General features: G+C 36.2%; 1 protein-coding gene across 1 annotated transcript in view; it reads right to left on the bottom strand.

Moving 5' to 3' along the window:
- The window catches only part of DGKI (diacylglycerol kinase iota), a 428,692-nt gene that overhangs the window by 155,992 nt on the left and 252,067 nt on the right, over positions 1-20,633 (bottom strand). Inside the window, 5 exon segments of the mRNA XM_038559441.1 lie at positions 1,143-1,342; positions 12,317-12,428; positions 13,870-13,943; positions 18,294-18,356; positions 19,283-19,338. Coding sequence (XP_038415369.1) covers positions 1,143-1,342; positions 12,317-12,428; positions 13,870-13,943; positions 18,294-18,356; positions 19,283-19,338 — 505 coding nt within the window.

Genomic DNA, 20,633 nt, shown 5'->3' with positions numbered 1-20,633 from the left:
GTTAAGAGCCCTGTCTAATGCTATTCCTCACCATATGCCATCTCAGAAAGAGAGGTGAAGTCAGGTTCTGGCAGTGAGCTATGGCACCTGTGTCACTGATTTATTCTAGGCACTTCTGTAGATTGTCATAGTGACTCCATAAATATGTGGCAAAGCATGCCCTGCTTCATAGGCACTGCAGGAAGCCAGCCATTCAGTACAAATCAGTAACCATGCATCACAGACCACAGACAGGAGCAGCACCTCAGAAGGTCCCTCACTGTGACAGGATAATGACCCAAGGCTGAGCCCAGAAGCAGCCTTACCTTGAGTTAGATTAGGCATATGGGCATTATATATAGAAGATACCAAAAAAGAGGCCCCAAATCCCCATCCTTCCCCATCCCCTTTCTCCAAACCCAGGTAGACCTCTCCATTAACAAAATTAGATGAAGGGGTGCTATAGAATGAATATATACTCTAAATATCTAGTTATCATCACCGTATCTCAAACCAGTTCATCAAAACCACAAAGAAAAGAAAGGGTCCAAGAGGGATACCTTTTTTTTTTTTTTTTTTAGATATTGAATAGTGAGTTAGGTTATATCCAGATAATAGGATCCACTCTCAGAATAGCAAAATTGAGTTGAAACACCAGAGTCCACAGGACCCCAAAATGGGGGTATTGGGAAAGTGACAACTCACTAACAGGCAGAAGGGGATGCCAGATGGAGAGAGATGAGCTCCAAACATCCAGCTCCACCAGCCTCCTGCTATTGGGGAAACCAACACTCTCCAAGTGACCAGGGTAAAAAGGAGGCCAACAGCATGCCTTCTTAAAATGAAACAGAGCATATTTATCTTGATGCATTTTATGACCCTAGATCACTCTTAATGATTTTCTGCTGCTCCCAAAAAATATATACCAAAGCGGTCAATGCAGAAAAGTTCTCTCTCTAGTATACGATATAGTAGTTATTTCTAAACGAAGAGTGTGGTCACTGTGTAATAAACATGAAGAAAAATATGTCAGAGAAACCAATGACTGCTGTTTCTTGGACTTTGTTCCTTTCTCAACATGGTAAGGCCCCTAAACCATGCACATGCTTGGCGTTCTCTCCATGGTCTTTGTGCTCACAAAGGTAGGCAAGGGGCAGACTCACTCATTGAGTAAAGGCATGGATGTTCTCCTCTTGCTCTTCTGTACCATGTTGGCTTGATTCCTCAAGGAGATCCGAATCATAGCCGGGGCCAACCTACAGGGCTCCCCATCCACTTGCATGGGGATGGATTTGTAAGTGAGCAGCATGACCTCCCGACACTGGTGTAGCCTTTCCCCATGGCCCCCAACTTGCAGGGCAGCCTGTGAATTCAAGAGGCCAAAGGAAGCTAGACATTAGTTCTTAAGAGTCAGAAAGGTTAGAAACCCCAAGACCATGCTGCATAACCAAAAGGCCTTTGATAAACACATTGAAAATTGCTAGCCAGGAGTAGAATGAGAAATCTTGGATAAATTGCCTTATCAAAAATAAAGTTTCTAAACTTTTCATGAGCTTGACCAAAAATTCTCATTGATAGTCCATTTTCAGTTTTATGTATTTTTCAGTCTTAATCTAAAATATTACTTTAATACAAAATTGTCCTTTGTGCTATCTATTCCCAGTGAATAATCAATATAAGGAGAAAAAAAGACAATAAAAGGCATAAAGCACAGTTTAAGACAGCTTTTATACTAATTTAAATATAAATACATAACATATATTTAAATATAAATATATAATTACATAACATATATATGTATATGTAACCTATGTCTTATATACATACATGCTATAATATGTAACTACAGATTATATATTAAATATATTAATATTTAAATAGGCAGCCTACCCTTGGTTAATTTTCAAACTTGGGCAAGTTTTTTTCTTTTTACCAAAAACCTCCTCGAGCTACTTCTAATCTATATAAGATCAATGCAATCAATTAATAACTCAATTAAACACATTATCAAAAGTTAAGCAGCTTTGAGGATCAAAATCAAATACAGAGCTCAGTTCACCGTGATTTCCACAGAATGGAAAGTCAATCCAACATGAAAGGCCTGTTGTTAAAAGCAACAAATTAACATAACTTTCCTGCATTAGTTAAAAAAATATATGTATATGCAAACATATACATTTATATATGTTAAATTATATACTATATATTTTTATGTTGTATATGTTATTACATATTTAGTGTCATTTACCTTTTAGGGATGAATGAAAATCATACACCTTTGGTTATAAAAGAGTACACAAATTATACAACTTGATGAATATTTTTAGACACATATGTGAATCACCATCCAGATCAAGCTTTAGATAATTTACAGGTTTCTATGTGTTCCTTCTCAAACTTTTTAACTCCTCCTACCAACATGTTAGCAACCAATACTCTGATTCCTATCACCATAGATTCATTTTGTTAGAACTTGAACTTCATATAAACCATACTAGATGATTCTTTTGTGTTTCATATATTTTGCTCATCATTATTTTTCAGTAATATATAGCAAAATGCATTTATTTACTCTTCTGCTGGTAAACATTTAGTTGTTTCCAGTTTGTAGCTCTTGTTGATGTAAACTTTCTTGTACTTATCTCTTGGTAGATAAATATTCTCCTGGGTACATACAATGAAAAGAATTGCTATGCCATTGAGTTGAGATATATAATTAACTTTAGTAGATACTGCTAAATAATTTTTTAGTAAGGTTATATTATGCATTTTGAGTTATCAATTAGCTTATAATAAACATTAAAAAGGAGTCAAAGAGTAACACACTCAAAAATCTAAAAGGTTAAAACATACTATCAACTTTTTTTGTATGTCTCAATTTTGTGAATGTGGAATAAACTTTGTTAAGATTTGTGAAGTCAACTTCCTCTTCTTCAGTTGCCAAATATTTGTATTTATCTGATGCTTTAAATTTCTTTTTTTGTACTTGCCTTAGTTTGAACAATTGAAACTTAATTATCTATAAATGCAAAGAGAAAAGAAACACAAAGGGGCAAAAAGGCTAGAAAGAAAATAGAATAGAAACTGAGAACTACTTACTGAACACCTATAATGTTAAAAGCATTCCGTTGTGTGCTTTACATACAATTTTATTCAATTAGTTGGGGAGAACAAAAAAAGCAGAGAAGGATGCAGTGAGGATTTACTAAAATTCTTTTTGGCCTATTACCTGATCCTTTGTTATTCAGCTGAAAGGTTTTTCTTGGCTGTAATCTAACGATCCACTTAAGTCCATTAAATTAGAGCCACTATCTCATCTCCAGAATGTTTCTAAGGTATTTCCCTTGACTTCAGGTACTTCTCAGCTGAGAACTCTATCCCTTCATCCATTGTTCTGGAAATACCATCTCTTCTCCCCACTGCTACCCTTGACTAGGCCTAATTACAAATAAAAATGCAGAAACTGCCAGATGAGATCTTCTTCGAGTTTAACAGAATTGAACACTACTTTGAATACTTTCCAACCCCTTGGCATGAGAAGGCACAGCACTGCGGAGCACTTTTACTCATCTTCTCAGCCTCAAACATACAACAGCAGCAATACCACAAACATGTCCACAGCTGTCAACGGCAGTCCCATTGGCATTTCAAAATCAATCCAAGATCACTGCAGAGGCACAAGAGGAATTACAGTAAATAGCTTTGCAGGATAAAGACAGTCCTATTATTGTTAGCATAGCCATGTTATTTTTGGAACAACTTAGAGTAAAGGTAGTTTTTTAAATGCTTCTTAGAAATAATTATTTTTCATCACTTGGTGGTCTAGGCTTAACCACAAATATTCCCATGATTTGCTAGAATGAATCTTTACTGCTAATAATATGGTGATTTATTAGTGATACACATTCAATGATCTGTTCAATCTTGCATAGACTACTCTTGTGAAAACTTCAAACATTGCCTTTCTGATAGTATAGGTCATGATAGGAAAACAAAGACTTTCCTGGAACCAAGTGCATCCACTGTCATTTACTGCCCTGCTATCCAGACCATAACAACCTTCCTTCATGCCAGGAGATCTTCTGTCTTTCCAAACTATATTCCTCCCTGTGATACTTGTCTCCATCTTCCTCCAAGCCTGATCCTCTTTCTTACTACTCAGGCCCTTATTCTACTTGTTGTCCAATGGGAATAATGGCAATCTTGGGTCAGAGATGGCAGAGAAGAAAACAAAATACTTAGGAATATATTTAGCAAAGGGTATGCAAGAACCTGAAAACTATGCTGAAGCCATGAAACTATAAAACTTTGCTAAGAGAAATTAAAGAACAGCTAAATGAAGAAAGATATGCTTATAGTTTGGAATGCTCAGTACTGTTAATATGTCAATTTTCCCTAATCTATAGATTCAAAGCAATACCAATTAAAATTCAGCAGGTTTTTTTTTTTTTCAAACACAGTCAAACTCATTCTAAAATGTATATACAAATATAAAGGACAGAATAACCACAACATCCTTAGAAGAGCAAAGTGAAATGATTCATATTACCAGTTTGAAGACTTACTATAAAGCTATCGTAATCAAAATAGTGTGGCATTGCCATAAGGATAAAGAAATAAGTCAGTGAAACAGGATAGAGTCCAGAAATAGAACCACATACAATCAAAGGGCAAAGGTGCTAAGGTAATTCTTTAGAAAAATCTACTCAACAAATACTGCTAGAAAAAAGATTGGATAAATGTCTTTTTTAAAAAATGAAAAAAAAATAAAAAATAAATAAAAAAATAAAAAATGAATCTTGATATGGACTTTACACTATCCACATAAATTAACTTGGGCTGATTTACAGACTTATACACAAGAGCTAAAATTATAAATCTTCAAAAAGAAAACCCAGGAGAATATTTTCCTGACCTTTCTTGGAATAACCACGTTTTCTTAAGAAGAGCAGCAAAAGCCCTAACAATGAAATAAGCCTACCTCATAAAATTGGAATTCAGAAGAATATTTAAAGTTCTGCTCATCAAAACAAACACTAAGTAAATAAAATGTAAGAATAAATGAAGAATATATTTGCACTAAATACATCTGTCAAAAAAACTTGTATTCAGAATATATAAATAACTCCTGAAATTAAGAATAAAAGATAAATACCTTATGAAAATATGCAAAAAACACACTTCAAAAAAAATGCAAGGTAACAATAAAGTTAAAGAGTAATGTGTCCTTACTCTCATTTTTTGCTGTTTAAGAGGACATAATGGAATGTACAAAACACTCATGATTTTATTCTCATCTCTCCTTCTGTTTCATCAGGTATAGTATTATAATAGCTTTTTGTTTCTGTTAACACATTTCCAGCACCTATGGGATATTACTCCTTAATAGGTATTCTTGTACATTGCTGTTGGGCAAGTAAATGAACAAAATTTCTAGAAAGCAGTTTTATAACTGTTAAGAGGCTTTAAAATATTCATGTCACTGACTCGGTAATTTCTTCTGTGGGGATATGTCATAAGAAAGTATTGTGAAAAGTGAACAGAGGCTCATGAACAATTATGTTAATCACAGGATTATTTATACCACCAAACATCCAAAGACCTAAACATTTCATAAAGAAAGGTTTTCATAAAGGAATAATTACTATATGAATTGAGATATTTATACAAGAAGGAGTAGTCAGCCATTTGTAGTCAGCCATTTGTGCTATGAGGTTTACTTATAATATTATTTTTATATGTTTAAAAACAAATAAAGCAATTGGAAGAAAACACATTAAAATATATATAGTTATAGGTTATTTAATTATGACTGATATTTTTATTTTCAGTTCTTAAGTGTGTTATCAAATAAGCACCCACTTAATATTTTTTCCTTGAAGAAGTAAGGAACATACTCTCTTGATTGTGTGAAACTTCAGCCCTGGGAATTTCCCCATGTGATTTTTCTCATCAAATAACCTTTCGCTTTTCTAATTCATACATAAAAAAGAGCTTACATATTTGAATTTAAATTAACAACAGAAAAGCTGGCTATACTTTCTTTAAAGTTTAGGAGACTGAAATCTTTGGATTTCATACTGCATAGCAAATTAGGTAACCGATTCCTCAATCTGTATAATGCTTTGGGCTGTCTTATAGAGTTTGAGATTACTTAGAAATATGAAAAGACTTTCAAAATCATAAAGGCAAAAAATTGTGGCAGAAATAAACAAGAATTATAACACCTGATTATGGTCTGCATAGAATCCAAAAAGATAATTGGGGCACCTGGGTGGCTCAGTTGGTTAAGTGCCTGACTCTTGATTTAGGTTCGGGTCACGGTCTCATGGTGGTGAGATCAAGTCCCTGTCGAGCTCATGCTTAGCAAGAAGTCAGCTTCAGATTCTCTTTCCTTTTCCTCTCCATCCCCTTCTGCCCCTCACCCTATTCACTCCCATGCTCTATTTCTCTTTAAAATAAATAAGTAAAATCTTTTTTTAAAAAAAGGTAATTAGGTTACCAAGCACCCAATGCAGAATCATCTTAATTTGTAGGAATGTGTTTCAACCAGGAAAATAAATTGAAGATTTCTGTTTTGAAATTTGCAATCACAAGATAAAGAACCTAAAAGAAACAATGTCTTTTCCCATCCAGCAATTCTATTTGAATCTCTTTTCAAGTGCCACTCTGAATATTTTAAGTACACAAAAATATATACATATACCCAAATAACCACACGCCTCTGTTTATGCAATCATCTTACACAGATGTGGTTTTCAAATAATTTATGTTCTTAGAAACATAATCAGCATAATAGTTTTAAGAAACATGTAACTCAAGTTCTGAAAATTAAATTCTTTCTTCCAGAACAATAGTTTACTGTTATATGAGCAGTCAGGTAAGATGGATATGAAAATAGAGAAACATATGCCCATATTCTTTAAAGAGCATAGGGTGTTCAAAACTGCAATATACACTACATTTAACTCTGCTTTTTTGAAGTAGAATTTTTTTAAATCTTAGAAACAATCTAAAGTCACTAGAATATGAGATCCAATCACACATTTGATGTTAGCTAGTATGCATTTTTAAATGATTTGTATCATATAAAGAGAAAAAATGATCAACGTAATTTTAGTATTCCATTTTCTCTTCACCAGCTTCCATCAACTATTATTCTTCTCCTTTTCCTACCAATGATGGGATAGGAGAGAAAGAGATCTGATAGACCTCCAAAACCCTTTCTCCCAACCTGGAAGGAACCCCTGAGCTCTAAACATGCATTTCAAATTGCCTCTGTCTTCCTAGATGTCTTGCAGGGTTTCCAAATTTAACTTCCATAAAACACAGTTGATCACTGGGTACTATATAGAACTGTTAAGTCACTATATTGTTCATCTGAAACTAATTGAACACTGTGTGTTAACTAGACTGGAATTAAAATAAAATTTTAAAATGTGGTAAAAAAAAAACCCACAATTCATTTTTTGGCAATATTATCTTTCTTTTATATTCTCCACATCTCTAATGTATTCACCATTTATCTACTGGCCTACTCTAGCCAGCCAGGATTCATTTATTCTTTTTTTTTTCACCCTTCACAATAAGTTACCTTGTCTGAATAACTCTTGAAGTTGCCTGTCCTCCCACCTTCATTATCACTTTCTTCCCTCGGGCTTCCAGGCTTTCTCATTTCTTCACCTGAACTTTGGTACCAACATCTTGCTTTGTCAATCTGCCTCCAGCAGTAGAGATTCTGGTTATCATCCACACAGACATCCAGGTAATCTATCTAAACCACAAATCTGATTCTGTCTCATTCTGTCTCTCTCAACCTTCTCAACAGTTACAAAATATTGTTCCTGTCCCATCCTTTCTCCTCCACACGTGTCTTTCTTCACTGTATGTGTCATCACTAAACCACCATGAGAGCTCTAGAATACCATGCTCTCTTAGGCTAATTCTCTCATAGAATGATACTTGCAATCTCATCTGTAGCCACTCCTGCCTCCTCTGTGCAATTTTTTGCTTATTTTCCATTTTATAAACACTGGTCTGCTTTCAGTTCTTTTTCTATCTTCACATATGCCTTTTTTCCCAGAATTTATGATGCCAGACCACAACTCTCGTGTTTTTTGTGTGTGGGCACCCTGAAGACAGTGCTTGTCTTTGGGTCCCTCTCATAACTGTTCTACGTAGCAGAGTGTCATTTACGAATTCAATAAGTATTTGTGGTTCCAACAAATGTTCAATAAATATTTATGACAGACATTAAATGAATGAAAGCAGGGAGACATTTTAAATAACAAATATTAAACTGATAAGAACAGATACTACACTGGGTGTTATATACAACTGATGAATTATTGAACACTACATCAGAAACTAAGTATGTACTATATGTTGGCTAACTGAATTTAAATTACATAAACAAATAAATGAAGGAGCTAAAAATATTACCTAGAATGTATAAAATTCCTATTAATTAGAGACCATCAGTATGACCTGTATTTTCCATATGCTGCATGGCCTTTCATGATCCAGCATCCCAAGCTACCTAGTGTCACTTCCACTGTACCTCACTTGCCAAGTACTTGGTTTCTTTTTTTAAAGATTTTATTTATTTATTCATGAGAGACAGAAAGAGAGGCAGAGACACAGGCAGAGGGAGAAGCAGGCTCCTGTAGGGAGCCCAATGCGGGATTCGATCCCAGGACCCCGGGATCACACCCTGAGCGTGAAGGCAGATGCTTAACCGGTAAGCCACCCAGGCATCCCAATGACTTGCCAAGTATTTGTAAGCCTCCGCAGATGTGAGAAGAGGGTACATACACCCAAACTTGTAATGGTAAGTGTCAAAAAAAATCCAAATCCATTGAAAACAATGGTCACCATCAGAAGGTGCTAGTGAATCTATATTTTGAAAACATATAAATAAAAAGAATCTGTTATCCCACTTTTCCTACATAAGTTATGTAACTGAGTACCCAAATAATGGGTGAAATTACTCTTCATAACAATATTCCAGTTAATAAATGAAGAAGGATACAATTAGAATATCATTACTCTGCCAACCTCTAATGATTGCTGGATCCAGACAATGCTCCTCAAGGACTATTAGTCAAAAAAGAAAGACAACTAGATATTACCTATTCTCTTTTGGAAAAAGAAAATAATACCCACAAAGTAGATTTGGGGGATAGGGATGGAAGTGATACATCTACATCCAACAAACAACTTAAAGGAAACAGCAAGAGAGAAGAACATGTTAATTGACATCTCAGAAATATTATCAGCACAATTCAAACTCAGGGAAATTTTACAGGATGAATAGCCTGGTTTCTTCAATAAATAATGAAGAAGGTAAAGAGGCAGAAATCTATAGATACATAGATACATGAGTCATATCAATCAATTACTATCAATAAATTTTACTTGAATCCTGGTTCAAACTGACAGAGCATAAGAAAACAAAGGGTATTTGCAAGACAACTGGAAATTTGAGCACTTAGTAATATTCAGATGCAACTGTCTTAATTTTTTCAGATATAAAGTATATAGTTTTGTTCATAAAATAAGTCTTCTCTTTTAAAAACACATTCAGAAATATTTATAAGTAACTGATATAATGCCTGAGATATGCTTCACATTAGTATGAGGGAGGCGGTCATAGGTGGAGACAGAAGATTGCCCATGTCTTGAATATTATAGAAGCTAGGTGGTGGCACATGAGGGTTCAATATATTATTTTGTCTATTTTTATATTGGGCTCTTTTCAAAATAAATACTTATTTAAAAACACACTTTACTAATTCACCAGTGACCTTGGAATAAAGTCAAAACTGCTGTATAAATCCTATAATCAGTCCATGATCTGGCCTTTGCCTACCTCTCTAGCATCATCGACCACCCTCACTTTTCACCCCCTTAAAATGGGTTATAGTTCCCACAGAGGACTATGATTTCTCACAATTCCAAGTGTACGTAAATTTCTCTTTCTACAGAATGCCAAATCCCGCTCCTCTTCTCCTGGCAAAATTAATTTGCTCTGCCACATTTGCTTATGCCAATATAGGTTATCAATCTGTCTCGTGTGGAAGGCACACTGGACTGATGCATATCCACCACCTGCCATGCTTGGCTGGCACTCCACCCTTTCCTGCTCTCCGTCTTGCCTTGTGAACCTGACCCCCTTTGACTATAGCAGTAACTGCATGTTCCCTGGCTTCTGGTTAGACTTCTCCAGAGGGAAGCACCAGAAAAAGATCTATAGGGCCAAGAAGAGTAAAGTCACTATATCTAGGGCTCTGGCTCCCTCCCTGCCAGGTTGCCACTGACTGACTGCTTCCACTTGGCAAACATTACTCCTATCACGTGGTCCTTCCCAAATAATTCTCCTTCTTGTGCAGCTGACTGCTTCCTTATCTTTGCACCTTGAGCTCAGGAATACACCACCATCCATTGCTGCTGCTCACAATTAGTTCAATATTTGTAGAATCCTTCCACAAACTCTCCTCTACTTACCCAGTTTCAGCTATCTCCTTCCGGTCCAGATACTATGCAACTGTAAACAAAAATAACCCAAGAAAGACCTGACATAAATAGAGCTGAGAAGTTATAGAAGATGGAAACTTGAAGAACATTTTAGAGAGGAAAAAAGCATATGCAATGGCCCTGTGGTACAAAAGCAGCAAGAGATGTTCAAAGCTGAGTTTGACTTGAGAGGCTACTTGAGTTAGAAAGTGAAGAAGGCAGGGGAAAGGCCAGAGAGTTAGAAATTCAATCTTGCAGGCTTACATTTCGATTTTGATCCTGAGAGTGATGCAGAAGTAACTAATATTTTCTTTGCCCTCCCAAGCCTCGGTGAAGGATCATCTTCTCTCCCACATCCCTTAACAACCTGCTGCCACACAGTCAGGAGTAGGAAGCTCTGGAACATTCAATAAATGTTCACCAAACCCATGAATAAATGAATGAATGAAACACATGTGACTAGATTTGAGGCTTTTGGGGTTGCTTTCAAGAATTCTTCCTTGCAGATATCTTTCTTGAATTTATTCCTATATTTGCTCTCCGCTGAGTCTTTGCCTTAATTACCATAAAGACCTTTGGAGAGAAAGAGCTGTACCTGAGCTACAACCCTGAAAATTAGATCACTCCCAGACAAATCTATCACATGTAACAATCACTTCATCCCAGAGAGGGTGGATTTCATGAGGAGCATCACCATCTCAGGTGATGGACAACCTTGCTACAATCACAACAGTCTCTTCTATCAGATCTCAGTAACCTGAGGTGATTGAGGAAAAGTCAGTAGGAATCCACAAGATGAGTGATAAAGAAAGCTGCTTTGGCTTGCTCGGATCAAGAAATAGAACCTTTTTACCTTCAAGCATAAGGTATAGCACAAACCAAGTGCTAACCATGGGCTGCAAGGAGAAGCTTTTAATTTTTTAATTCATTTTATAAACCGATAGTGTGGCTTGATTTATTTTTTTTTTATAGATTTTATTTACTTATTCATGAGAGACACTCAGAGAGAGAGGCAGAGACATAGGCAGAGGGAGAAGCAGGCTCCATGCAGGGAGCCCGATGTGGGACTCAATCCCGGGACTCCAGGATCACACCCTGGGCCGAGGGCAGGTGCTCAACCACTGAGGCACCCAGGCATCCCTGTGGCTTGATTTATACTAGATAAGATGATAAGCATAATTTTTAATTTGTCTCCTCATCATTCAATAATAAGTTGAAATATGTGCTAAAACCTGTTTGAAATTGCCCTTACACTATAATTCACAATTTAATGCAAGCAAACAAAATTAAAATGTGAAGATGATCTCAGCGCTGTAGCAAATGAATATTCATTATTGTTACAATAATGATGTCTTTCTTTATTCCTGTATTTGGTGATAATGGAGCTATCTACCTTATTCTTAACCAGGCAAGATAAAGCTGAATGCAAATGACCACCTTCCTTTCTACCTTTCATTGTTTCCTCAATGAAACAAAAAGGTATCAAATGGCAAGGTTTCTGCATTAATGCTGAGATATGTCTGTGGTATAACGCTTTTTAATTTCAATAAAAATGTTTGCATTTCATTCTGGTAGAAAATTAATCAGGAAAATGAACAAATAATATTTATTTTTGAAATTCAAACAATTGTGCATCAATTTCTCTCGTAACATAAAGAATTATCTTTTTTTCTTGTTTTCCTCAAACAATCCTATATTGCATAAAGTTCATAAATTGGTAAAGTAGGAGAGAAAATTAAAGGCTAAAACCCCAAAATCTATGAAATCAATAAACTCTGTAACTTATGTATATTTCATTTCAATAAAATATTGCATTGCTCACCAAAGAGGCCATAGTGAACCCAATGACTTCAATATAACCATCATCATGACGCTGAGGTTCAAAATCATGGTGATCTCCTGGGTTCCCCCAGGGCATTGTGCCAGCACAATATCTGGAAGATAAGATTAAACACAGAATTAAATTTATTCCATCTCTCTCATGATTGTCACTAGGCATTACCTTACAGTAAGATCCAACATGTATCTCACTTAAGAACAGTTTCCTGTTCTTGGTGCATACCTTCCAATAGAAAAGAAAATGGACTCATCATTTCCAAATATTCATCTTTGAAAATGGGTCACAATTTTATAACAAAAGTACCTCATAGTGCCCAACTATATCCCTAATTCACTGTTTATTAACATTTCTCACTCAGTGATCCATTATGTTTTTTTCTATGATATGTCACGAGTTATCCATGGGCAGTTCCGGAATTTGGTCTCGGAGGAAGACAGTGCATGCCAGCAGAAAAGGGCCAGGAAATGGAGGTAGGTACACATTGGTCATTATGTGCATAACTAAGATAATAAATAACCACCAGGAAGGTAAGCAGAGAAAGGTAGCTGAGGAAGAGTGAGAAAGGTATGAGGAAAAGATAAGAGATGAAAAAAAGAAAGAGAAATAAAGGAAATTGGAAACGTAGAGGAAGCAGAATAGAGAGGAGGGCAGCAAGAAGAAAAAAAGAGGGAAAAAAAATAAAGAAGATAATGTTTCCTGAGAAAATAATGTTTCCTGAGAATCTAGGTCTTTTATGGAAATAATGAAGATGAAAACCTTTTGAAATAAGATTGTAGGTGACTCTGCTGAGCACTGCCAAAAATAATCAAGAAACTATGTTTTCCTAGCCATAGATTTACATACAACTCTCATTTCAATTAAATTCAGTCTAAATAGAACTTATCTGCAGATTTTGTCTTGAGTTGTGTGGTTTGCAAATAACAAAGGGTCATAGATTCATCCCTTCCAAAATCTTGGCTTGGGAGTCTAGACTCTAATTTTGTACCACTGAGATAATGTGCTTATTTTGAGTTTAGTTAATCTTAAATACCCCTTTCTCCAGAGGTACATAATAGCACCAAAGAGAGTTGACATCCTGGCTAGAAAATGCTACTCTAATTGATCCTATTTTTTCAAAGCAATCATCTAGCAACAATTTTGAATGAGTTCCATGCTAAAATCAGGCTGCATGGCTTCCTAACAGCTTTCAGGAAACTGAGAACAGGGATTTATTCAAGTCTATTATTCTTGGGAGGGAGAGAGAATCAGTAATTGAGAATTATATTAAAATGTTCCAGTAAATAGGGGTGCCTGGGTTTCTTAACGATGGATAAGTATATAGCATGCACACCACATCGCATTAAAAAAAAACCACCTACCACAGAGAACACTAACTAAACCGAGAACAAAATGATCAGGCCTGGACACCCCTAATGAGTCAGTAAGATAACTTACTTTCACTGTTTGTACCTAAACATTTCCTATAATGAAAACTGATAACCTCATGTCAAACAGAGTTCATATCAAACCAAAGAAAAAGGATGAGCAGAGCTTACCTGGGTATATTTAAAAATACTATACACTGGAACTTCAGTTCCTGAATCTTTGGAGTGAGATCTGTTCCATCACACTGCAACAATCAGAGTAGAAAAAGGGTTTTTGAAGTAGTCACAAGTCTACAAATTTTATCAAAGATAACTAGGTTGGCACAGTGGTATATATCACGGTCTTCCCCTTGCCCTCAACTCTGCTTAAGTGGATGTCATTACTTTGACTGAAAATGTATTCTGATTATAACTTTAGCAGACCCAGGGTTCAGAGAATGGTTTTGTTTTAATAGGAAAACAAAGCTGCCAAAATAATTTTTCTCTGGCCTCATAAACAAAGGAACTGCCATCATTCTTAACCTTGGATTTTTAGATATTTTGACTTGTATCAACCTTAAAAGATTTATGAACATTTAAGGGCATAAAAAGGAAGCCTTCATGAGACACCTGGGTGGCTCAGCGGTTGAGTGTCTGCCTTCAGCTCAGGGCTTGATCCTGGAGTCCTGGGATTGAGTCCCACATCGGGCTCCCTGCATGGAGCCTGCTTCTCCCTCTGCCTATGTCTCTGCCTCTCTCTTTATTATTTCATGAATAAATAAATAAATAAAATATTTTTTTTAAAAGGAAGCCTTGAGTTCAGGCTGTAGTGATCTCCACCACAGTTATCCAACCCAAACAATAGGGATGAATATAACCATTTATTCAATTTGCTTTCTGAAAATAATTTTTATTTTGAAAACACTAAACATAACATTTTGAAAACTGTTTAAGAGGAATATATACTGCAAGCTTTAAAAAAACTATTGTAAATCAGTGATATCTCCTTTAGGGATTTGCTCTTACACATTTAATGTCCTACAGACTTTGGTCTTCTGAGATAAACTGCTTTTCTGGATTTGAATGACCCCAGGTGTCTCAAAGGCCTCAGGCTGGCTTGGCCCCAATATCTCTGTACGGAGCTTCCCTCATGGTTAGCACTTCCCTTGAGCATCCTCCAACTAATCAAAGAAAAGGCTTTCATTTTCTTTTCTCATTTCCCACTGGTGACAAAAGTCAAAAGAAGAAAATTCTAGTCACAACTATAGACTTCTCAATGTCAAAGGTGTACTTCTGTATTTGCTCTCCTCATACCCTCATCACAGAATTCCCCATTATCTTCTCCTTTGGAGAGCACAGTAATGCATTCCCAAGCCCCTTGTGAATTTTTAAAGACTTCTTTCAAAAGAGTGTTCAATCTAAGAACAGTGCTTCTCCTAGCATTATTGTCTCATTGTTTTCCCAGCTGATCTTAATGCAGCCTAATTTTAATGAGCATGCCCTAAAAAATTGTTTCCAGGAAATGTTATAGCCCTAAATAAACAAAATATTTCAAAAGGTGATTTAGAAAGGAATCAAATTCTAGACATTGATTGAAGGTGTTTTTACAATATCCTCAGACACCAAGAAAACATGAAGTCTCCCAATTTAAGGACTTGAAATGATTGATAGAGGACTATACCAAGGAAGATACCTTAAATTATCAAAATTGAGTGTTGTAAGTAACTAAAACTTTAAAAATAGGATGTGATACATTAATAGCATACAAAGCAGTATTGTTTGCCTTACAGAAAAAAAAAACTATAAAATTATCATATTTAGAACGGAAATCTTTTTAAATTTTCTACTTTTTCTTCCTGAGAAACATGTCAGTGATTCTGGGAATTTATCAAATTATAAAAGAGGGCACTTTACCATCTCTCATGCTTCACAAAATTTTCTTACATATTGCTGCCTTTAAATTTTGTGTCTCTTTAGAATAACAGCGGGGTGTCTGGGTGGCTCAGTTGGTTAAGCATCTGCCTTTGGCTCAGGTCATGATCTCAGGGTTCTGGGATGGAGTCCTGAGTCAGGCTCCCTGATCAGATGGGAGTCTGCTGCTTCCTCCACCCCTCCTTGCCCCCCATGCTCTCACTCTTTCTCTCTCTCAAATAAATAAAATCTGGAAAAAAAAAAAAAAAGAACAGCAGCTTTCAACTTTTCTCCTATTTCAAACACACAAAGGAAAATGTCTACACATAAAATATGTTCCTATACAGAAGCTCACATATTGATAAGTCATAAGAAGAAGAAAACATGGGAAGGAGGACAAATAATGCTGTACATAGGATTTTGTTATTGTCCTATGATTTTCTGATGTAGTAGTCATGCAAACTACTCTACATTTATGCGAGAGATTAACTACTACCTCAGAAACACCTGACTTCACCCTGTGGCAAAAATGAGACAGTCTGTTGTTACCTGTACATTAAATTGCTCTAGCTAATCTTCTATCCTTTCCATTTCTCACTCAAGAAAACATACAGTGATGTCCTTATAGAAATATTCTGTATCCCTGTGTGACACATCACAATGGTCAGTAATTGTTGTTCAAAGACATGTCCTGTTATGCCTGTTTTTTTTTATTTTTTTTTAATTATTTATGAGAGTCACACAGAGAGAGAGAGAGAGAGGCAGAGACACAGGCAGAGGGAGAAGCAGGCTCCATGCACCGAGAGCCCAACGTGGGATTTGATCCCGGGTCTACCAGGATCGTGCCCTGGGCCAAAGGCAGGAGCTAAACCACTGGGCCACCCAGGGATCCCTGTTATGCCTGTTTTAAAGGAGGCAAGTAAACTCTTTTGGAAGGTTACCTGGTTCCCCGAAAGTCATATACCTCATAAAGGTGGACCTAGGACTGAATCCCAAATATTTCTATTTTGTTTCTAATCTTTTTTCTCCTCACAAAAAAAGAAGATGGTATTACACAAACCAATTCACCTGGAATCTTGCCTGTATTGGCTGACAGCTTATCTTTCCTAGTTATCTGGGTGCCATTTTGGTCTCTTTGTAAGCTTCTTTTAATCCCTGTTATATAGCCACCTACGTACAAGATACTTGTCATCAGGGGGAGTGCTAGATGTGCAGACAAACTGTCCAGTAGTTAGGGAGTATACAGAGTTTAATTTCACTGCAGCTGACTTGAACAGTAAATGCCATTCAATATGGCCACTGCCCCTGGGCAGTGTTGCTGCCCTTCCTCTCAATGTAAAAATACTGGAAAAGCAGGACAAGTTCATTTTTCACTGGGTGGTCACTATTACTTAAATTTAATATTTAAATCTTTAAAATTTAAAGAAACAGGGAGGTCACTGTTACTTAAATTTAATAACCATAATTTTATCAATAAAAGATCTTCAGGAGCAGTCTGGGTGGCTCAGCAGTTTAGTGCTGCCTTCAGCCCAGGGCCTGATCCTGGAGACCCGGGATCAAGTCCCAAGTCGGGCTCCCTGCATAGAGCCTGCTTCTCCCTTTGCCTGTGTCTCTGCATCTCCCTCCCTCCCTCCCTCTCTCTCTCTCTCTCTCTCTCTGTCTGCCTCTCATGAATAAATAAAATCTTAAAAAATCAAAATAAAATAAAAGATCTTCATAGTTCAGTGGACCACTGTCTTTCTTGCCTCCAGCTTTAAGAAAGCAGTACCTCCCCTCTAAAGAGTCTCTACTACTAGGAGATGCTTGTTTTCACTGCTATTGCATGAGAACTAAACTACCTAAAAGTGATGCCAATGGCCTTTGACACTAGTGGTAATCGCTTTTCTCTCTTCTTTCAACTGACTCAGGAGACTGATGTCTCATACATGCTTTATTGATTGGTGATTATGAATTTTATGAATTTTTCTTATTGAAGTATAATTTACATACAGTGTTATTAGTTTCAGATGTACAACATGACGATTCAACAATTCTATACATTACTCAGTGCTCACTGAGTGAAATCATCTGTCTGTCTCCAAATATCATTTCTGTAATCTTACTGACTATATTCCCTATGCTGTACTTTTCATGTCCATGACTTATTTATTTTTTAACTGAAAGTTTGTACTTCTTAGGTCCTTTTATTTCACCCATCTCCCCACCCACTTCCCCTGTGGCAACCACCTGTTCTCTGTATTTAAGAGTCTTTTTCTAAGATGGAGTCTCATCAGGTAGCCCTGAAATAAAGATATTTATTTGGTGAGCACCTATTTCTATGTCAAGACCCAGCTCAACATCACTTCTCTGATGAAAGTATCCCTGAACCCACCATAATCAGTTTCCATTCCCCTTTTTGTGCCACCACCATATTGAATGCATAATCAACAACACTAACTACAATGTTATGCAGTGACTTACAGGCCCTCTCTGTAATGGAACTGTGAGTTTCTTCAGGAGTGAAACTAACTGTTCATCCCAGCAACTAAGACAGTTCCCAATACAGAGTTATATTATCAGAAATGTTGGCTGAATGAACTATATTAAATGATCTCTGGAATTAAGGCAGCCCATTGATTAAGTATATAAACTGGTATTTGGGGTACATTATTTGCAGCATACATATTTATATTCAAATGAACTGAGTCAACACATTCAATACTTACAACAACTTTAACATGTTTGGATAGATCTCTAGAACTTCTCTGTAGGAAATCAGAAAAAGCTGCCTATACCACACGGAAATAAAGGGGAAAAAAACAAATTTAATCACATGGTTATGCCAAGTCCTTGCTTCCATGTTATAAATAGTTCCTAGTGCTTCTAAATTATTCAAAATATAAAATAAGTTCTTTTCTTGTTAAATCCAAAACAAAATGCAATGCAGTAGCTGTCAAGATGAAAACTTTGTTTTCAAACTATAACCTATAATAAAATTTAAGAACACAAATAGAAAAGTGAAAAAGTAGATAATTCCAAGAGCCAGTTTGAAGATTGATTTTGATGACCTTTCCTGACCTCCTACTTGACCATAGGGTGTTGATATCATCTTTAACTTGACACTAAGAACATCTTGCTTCACCCTCTCCTCTTCTATTTCAATTCTGTCTATCCAGTGTTATAAATTTAAACTATACTTTCTTTAAATCAATAATTTAGAGGTGCTTCCCCCCATCAACGGTCATGCATCCCCAGGGATATTCCTGAGAAGAAAGAAAAAAGATCTCCTTTACTCACATATATCCTTTCATGAGAAACTGCCCATCCTCTGTCAATTTCTCATCCAAACATGGATGCATATGAACTCCTATGCAATCCACATTCTTATCCAAGACTTTCCATACATCTTTTAAGTCTGCCTGTCTCATTCTCTAGATTGGCTTTGATGTTTTTCATGTCACTCCTTGAATATCATCCCCTCAGTACAACATGAAGCCTTAGGTTTTAAAGTTCGAAGTGATGAACACCAGCTCCCTTTCTACCAACTTAAATACATCTTAATTTTAAACCAAGACATTAAACCTTAATCATATATAGGCATACTTGTAAACATCTGAGATGTGTAATTATTTTTAACATAGTTAGTATCCTTATTATCAATGGTGAATTAGTATTAAATAATACATAATACTTATAAAATACAATATATACTTACCCCTGCATAGAACATTTTATTTCGAAAACGACTGTTGAATTTCTCTGGATTTGCTTCTGTGAAAGGAAAAAGGTAGTTTTGTTATAGAGACCTCATTAAAGGTAGTAACTTCCATTAGCACTCTTACTTCCTTCCCCTCTCTCCCCACCCCACAGATCCAACAGATTCAACAGCCTTATTATCATCTTTCCCTTAGTTATAGGCCAGTTGGTATAGTTGTCTAGTGCTACAAAACTGTAGCTCCAAAATGGCAGCATCAGCATAAACTGGAAGCTTGTTAGAGATGCAAATTATTAGACTCCACCCTAGACCACTGAATTATAATGTTTAGGAGGTAGTGTCTAGAAATCATGATTGAATAGGCTCTCCAGGTGATTTGTATGTACATTAAAAGATGAGAGACTCTGGACTCTATTCAGAGTAGAGGGCTGGCAGGGATCCAGGGCAGAGGTGAAAGGATGAAGGAGGGGGTGATAAGAGGTGATTATTTGTGATTATTCGCTTTGACCTCCATAAGACATGTCTTTTATAAACTATGTATGCTGAGCAGGGAGCCAGACATGGGGCTCAATCCCAGCACTCCTGAATCATGACCTGAGCCTAAGCAGATGCTTAACCAACTGAGCCACCCAGGATCCCCTACGGTCTATTTATGTAACAATCCTTGAAAAAGTCATTTGACTTAGTGGGGGTACATAAATATACATATATGCAGGTGAACTGCTAAATGCCCTCAGGGCATTCAACAGCAAAGGCTCTGGCTGAAAAATGGTTTAATTTTGAGTTTGGTTCTGTTAATTATATAGGTTGAAGACCACAAAAAAGTTAAATAAGAATCTGTATTGGAGAATGTTCATATGAATTTAAGGGATTACAAAATCCCAAAATGAAATATTATTTCCTTACATTCTTTCTAGTAGAATTCCAAGACTTTCTGATCAGGCCTACTGTCAATGATTTGCCTCCTGTTATTTTATTCCAAGTGCTCATCAATTCCTTCTTCAGGCAAGGTGTCTCTTCAAATTTTTTCTCATCAGACAGCTGGCCAGCTAGCTGAAGCTGTTTAAGTCCTGGCCCTATGTTTGAATGGCAAATCTCAACAATTGTCTAGATGAAGAACAGTAGCAAAGAGTTCACTCACTAAGATTGTGCAGAATAAGAGCTGTACCATCTCAGAGAATAATCCTAGGCATAGGATCGTTAGATAATTTTCATGATTATTAGAATATAATATTAGCACATAATGTGGAAACTGGGTGGAATCTTGCAAATTAAAAAAAAAATAAGGTAGTATGTTGTAAATTGAGTACTTTAGTATTGCCTAAATTGAGTACTTTAGTACTGCCTATAA

This window comes from Canis lupus, chromosome 16 (assembly GCF_011100685.1).
Source record: "Canis lupus familiaris isolate Mischka breed German Shepherd chromosome 16, alternate assembly UU_Cfam_GSD_1.0, whole genome shotgun sequence".
Taxonomy (NCBI): Eukaryota; Metazoa; Chordata; class Mammalia; order Carnivora; family Canidae; genus Canis; species Canis lupus.
This window is presented reverse-complemented; position numbering and strand designations above follow the sequence as displayed.